The sequence below is a fragment of the Leucopleurus acutus genome (assembly GCF_964270905.1).
Source record: "Leucopleurus acutus genome assembly, chromosome: 4".
Classification (NCBI taxonomy): Eukaryota; Metazoa; Chordata; class Mammalia; order Artiodactyla; family Delphinidae; genus Leucopleurus; species Leucopleurus acutus.
Window position 1 is genome coordinate 115,655,816 of NC_139146.1, and position 5,104 is coordinate 115,660,919.

General features: G+C 43.7%; 1 protein-coding gene across 1 annotated transcript; it reads right to left on the reverse strand.

The window, feature by feature from the left end:
- Nucleotides 1-4,309: 4,309 nt before the first annotated feature.
- On the reverse strand, nucleotides 4,310-4,537 carry LOC309961564 (ragulator complex protein LAMTOR5-like; the record flags this gene model as incomplete). Its single annotated transcript, XM_082838980.1, has 1 exon — nucleotides 4,310-4,537. The coding sequence occupies one exon, from the start codon at nucleotides 4,535-4,537 to the stop codon at nucleotides 4,310-4,312; it is 228 nt and encodes a 75-aa protein (XP_082695106.1).
- Between the last annotated feature and the right edge of the window lie 567 nt (nucleotides 4,538-5,104).

Sequence of the window (5,104 nt, forward strand, 5' to 3'; positions counted from 1 at the left end):
CTCACTGTCGTTTCTCCCCTTGGATGAAGTTGTGGCTTTGTCAACGTTGAATCTGGATCAAGAACGAGTAGAACGCCACGTTTGTAAACATTCTCTTGAACAGAAGGCCAGAGTTTGTAAATTCTTCAGGGATGGTGCTGTAAGTTTACACATAAAAGTGCAGTGGTGGCACTTTTTCCAGATCCAAGGCACCTCTGCCATGCAGGGACAGTGCCGCCAGAGCAGCTGTGCCCACCAGAAATGCTAGAGGCTGGGAGAAGCTAGGCTTTGTGGCCACTCTGCATCCTGTGAAATCTCGAATCTGTATTAGCTCCCCAGGGCTGCCTTCAAAAACTACCACAAACCAGGTCCCACAAACAACAGAAATATACCGTCCCACAGTTTTGGAGACTAGAAGTCTGACACCAAGATGTTGTCAGTCCCATGCTCGCTCTGAAACTGGAAGGGGAGAATCCTTCTTTGCCTCTTTGGTGGTCATCAATCCTTGGCATTCCTCGTCTTGTAGCTACAGGACCTCCATCATCATGTAGCACTCTCCCTTTGCGACTGTTGTCCAAATTTCCCCTTTTCATAAGGACATCGGTTATATTGGATTAGAGCCCACCCTAATGGCCTCATCTTAACTTGATCCCATCTGCAAAGACCAGTTTCCACATAGGGTCACATTCCTAGGTACCAGGGATTAGGATTTCAAACATCCATTTTCAGTGTAATATAATTCAACCCATAACAGTATCCTTGGTGAATTAATTTTGGAACTGAATCTAACAGTGTGTGTGTCTGTGCACGTGCATGTGTGTGTGTATGTGTGTGTCTGTGTCAGTGGTGGTGGAGTGAGACAGAGTCCCTCTTTCACCTGTCCAACACCTACCTGAAATAATACAGAGTCATAAAACTAATATATCAGAGTGCCTTTAACTCACAATGTTTAAAGTCAATTTAGGTATCATTTGTGAAGTAAGGAATAATTTGCTATGTCTAGAAAATAAGTTTGGGCCAATTATGAGATAACAAGGTATTTGTACATAACGATTTAGGGATTGAGGAGCCATTGATGTTTCTAAGTAACAAAGTGATATGAGTAGACTTCGTTACAGAAAAGTTGCTCTGGCAATAGTGTGTAATGAGTAATTTTCCAGGGCAAATCTTAGAGGCAGAAATAGGAATTAGAAAATCACTGCAAGAGTCTGGAGAAAGAAACTGACTGGGGAGGGCTGGGGATATAGGTGTATATGGCAGTGGACAGGTATGCTGGACCAAACAGTGACCAGAAAGAGGAGAGGAGGGGAGTGATTAGGAACATTCTGAGTGACATGTTGGATGTGACTAGTAAGAAAGACAGAAGAATTGAGATCGACTCTGAGATGATGAGCTTGGCTAAGTGGGGAGAATATGTCACCATTAATGGGGATGGAAAGCACAGGAGAAAATGCAGATTTTCTAAAAAGTGAAGTGAATAACAATGAAATATAGAGGGTGCTATACAGGGATAACAGAGGCATGAATGTTATTAAAAATATTTGTGAAAAACTGCCTTTGTCTGGGCAGTTATGCAAGGACACTGAGGTGCAGTGTCCTCTACTCTAAAGGTCCGCAGTTACCCCACACTCAAAATGACCCAAAGGATTGATTTGTCCCCTTTACTATCAACTTGCCCCATCCCCCCACAAACAGTCCTGTATTCCCTACCTTGGTAGGTAGCACCATCATTTACCTGTCTCTTAAGCCATGAATCTGTTACCTCCCTCTCCCCAGATCCTCATATCTAGTCATCAAGTCTTGCATCATCTTATACATCTCTTGAATTGACCTGGCCTCTTCATTTGCATGGAGTCTGCTTTACTGAAGGTTCTAGTTCACTCCCATCTGCATCATTGTCACAGCACCTTACCAAGTCAATCCCCCGGTGCACTTGAACTCACTCCAATGACACAGCCGGAGTGCTCTTTGCAGAATGCAAGTCTGATCCTATTGCTGTGAGACATAGCAATCTCATATTACTGAGACTCAGCTTATCCACACTAAGACCTTTCCCTCCCCCCTGCCTCACAGCCTGCCAAACAAGGTCCCAACTCCATAACATGACCTACAAAGCCTTGGATGTTTTTACTCCTGCTTATCTCTAGACTTTGTCTCCTTCTATATGTGTTACCTTCCGCACATTTTAGCCCATTTAAGAATTGTGGAACTTTATAATCTCTGAATATTTCTTGCTTCTGCTTTGCATGGTGTTTCCTCCACCTGGGTGTCCTTCCCCCGCTGCTCCCCTAGAATCCCCTCCCCTTTCATGCTCTCCCTGACACTTTCATGCATAACTCATCTTACTCTCTTTCCCTCTTCTACTTCTGTATCATGACATGCTTCCCCTGTTCCACTTACAACAGCACTATGTCATTTTTGATGCAGCTGACTCCGCAGGTCACCCACAATCTTCCTGAGGGCAGGGCTGTCCAGATTCCATTCCACAAGCAGACTGGGCATCTGTTTTGTTTCATGCACTGTCTTTCTGCTCAAGATACAAAGATGAATGGGTTCCTCACTTCAAGTTTCTGAAACCTGTGGACCAAAGAATTGGATAATTCAAACATTGAAAAGGAGCTTATCGCCTAATAAGAGAGTCAAGAAAAATAAAAATGTAGAAAGAAAAAATAAGTTGGTACAGTCAAAAGTGAATTATTACAGGTCAGAATTTTAATGGGTTTGGTTAAAAGCCACTGCAAGACATACAGGCCAGGATAGCTACAGTATTATCTTTAAGGCAAACCATATAGATCAAAACAGAACAAAATGAGAGTGAATTTCCAAATATAAAAATGATGACATTTTTCAATTCTTTTGAAGAAGTCACTAGACCAATACATTGCCTCTGACATTTTATTCACACCAACTAAAGTAACTCTCAACTCTGCTTTGCTCCACTCAAAATAGAGAAATGGGGCTTCCCTGGTGGGGCAGTGGTTGACAGTCCACCTGCCGAAGCAGGGGACGCGGGTTCGTGCCCCGGTCCGGGAAGATCCCACATGCCGCGGAGCGGCTGGGCCCGTGAGCCATGGCCGCTGGGCCTGCGCGTCCGGAGCCTGTGCCCTGCAACGGGAGAGGCCACAACAGTGAGAGGTCCGCGTACCGCAAAAAAAAAAAAAAAAAAAATAGAGAAATGGTATATAAATAAGTGTATTTTAAAAAATAGTAGAGTAGCTAAGGTATTCATTTTCTGATCAGAACTGGCCTCCGGAATCATCTGACCTGACTTTTGACTGACAGAAAACTTTTCCGCCACTGCGGTTAGCACCTGTAATCTAGCCACACCCATTTCTCCCTGGAGTCAGTGCAGTCAGGTCCAGTCAGAACTTCCCTGCTCCTCTCTTGCTCTCTAATAGCCTTCTTTGTTCTTTTTCCCTCCTTCTAACCAGATTTATTAAACATAACAAAAGTCTCTCTACAAAGCGACCTATACCTTCAAAACATGCTAATACCATACGCTAACACATATATATGGAACCAAAAAAAAAAAAAAAGGTCCTGAAGAACCTAGGGGCAGGACGAAATAAAGACGCAGACCTACTAGAGAATGAAATTGAGGACACAGGGAGGGGGAAGGGTAAGCTGTGACAAAGTGAGAGAGTGGCATGGACATATATACACTACCAAACGTATATACACTACCAAATCGATAGCTAGTGGGAAGCAGACGCATAGCACAGGGAGATCAGCTCGGTGCTTTGTGACCACCTGGAGGGGTGAGATAGGGAGGGTGGGAGGGAGGGAGACGCAAGAGGGAAGAGATATGGAGATATATGTATATGTATAGCTGATCCACTTTGTTATAAAGCAGAAACTAATACACCATTGTAAAGCAATTATACTCCAATAAAGATGTTAAAAAGAAAAAAAAAAGAAAAGAACAAAGAGAGGGTTTTCGATTTAGAAAGAAATTTCCAAACTCTCATTCATTGGCTGGAGACATGAAGAGACATAACCAGGTCATACATGGCTTATTGGTAGCCGTGTGGGACAAGAGGCAAGAATCTGTGATCTCCAGCTCATTGGACCAAAAAAAAAAAAAAAAGCTATTTTCTTAACTAGTATTTTGATAAATCAATCCATAGAATGTCCAAAAGCAGCTTACTCTAAAATTAATGGAAAAGTGTCCAATGCACATTCCATGACTGGCCTAACTACTGGAACTCTCGCAGTTCTATAAGATAATTAACACAAGGTATGATTGAGTCCCTGTGACAGGCTGCTGGGGAACGGATACGAAATGTCAAGAGGCCGTTTTGTGCACCGCCGTTGTAATGCCATCGCGTTTCTAGATCATGATAATGTTCCCTGATTCTAGACACACCATAGGAATATCAGTGGGGGCCAAGGTCAGCTTAGCTGCTTGCTGGGCTAGAACAAATATCACCCCAGCGTGCTCAGCTGACAGGGTTCTGCAGCAGCCCAGATCGAGTCCTTGTGAACCTGTGCACAGGACTCCAACAGTGGATGGATTCTTCACTGCGTCCTTCAGGTGCTGCTCCAAGGTCGCCTCCATCCCGCTGTCCGCCCCCCGGGAAGGACCCCGAGGTGTGTCACCGTCTCCTTCTTTGTTCTGAAGTTCCAGTCCCCAGTTTAGCTTGCAGGTTACTGCATGGTCTGCAGATCCATCAATAGGAGGCAGCCTACTTTCAGGCAAAAACACTCCAAACACTTTCCCTTCTCAGGGCCTTTGTTAAAGGCTAGATTAAACAAAAAGGCTCAGCAGGTCTAGATCAGCAAAACTATCTTGAAATTATTCAATATTCGAAATTTCAAAAGTGAAAACACTAACCTAGTCGTGGTGGAAAAACTGTGAATCTGGTGGAACTTGCTTCCACCTATTTTGTGGTTTAGTCCTGTTTCACTTTTGAATTACATTGCTATTACATGTGTCTTGGGGAAGAGGAAAACAATAGTCTTTTCAGAATTTAAGTCTTCTTTAGATCTTAATTTAATCCTGTTTTCACTGTGTGAATGAAGGCGTCTCCTTACCTTCCAGCCGTGGGTCTCACCTTGCATTAACCTTACTTAGGGAAGCCTTCTTGACCCTCCTGCTCTACCTCACTCCCGTTAAAATGCCACT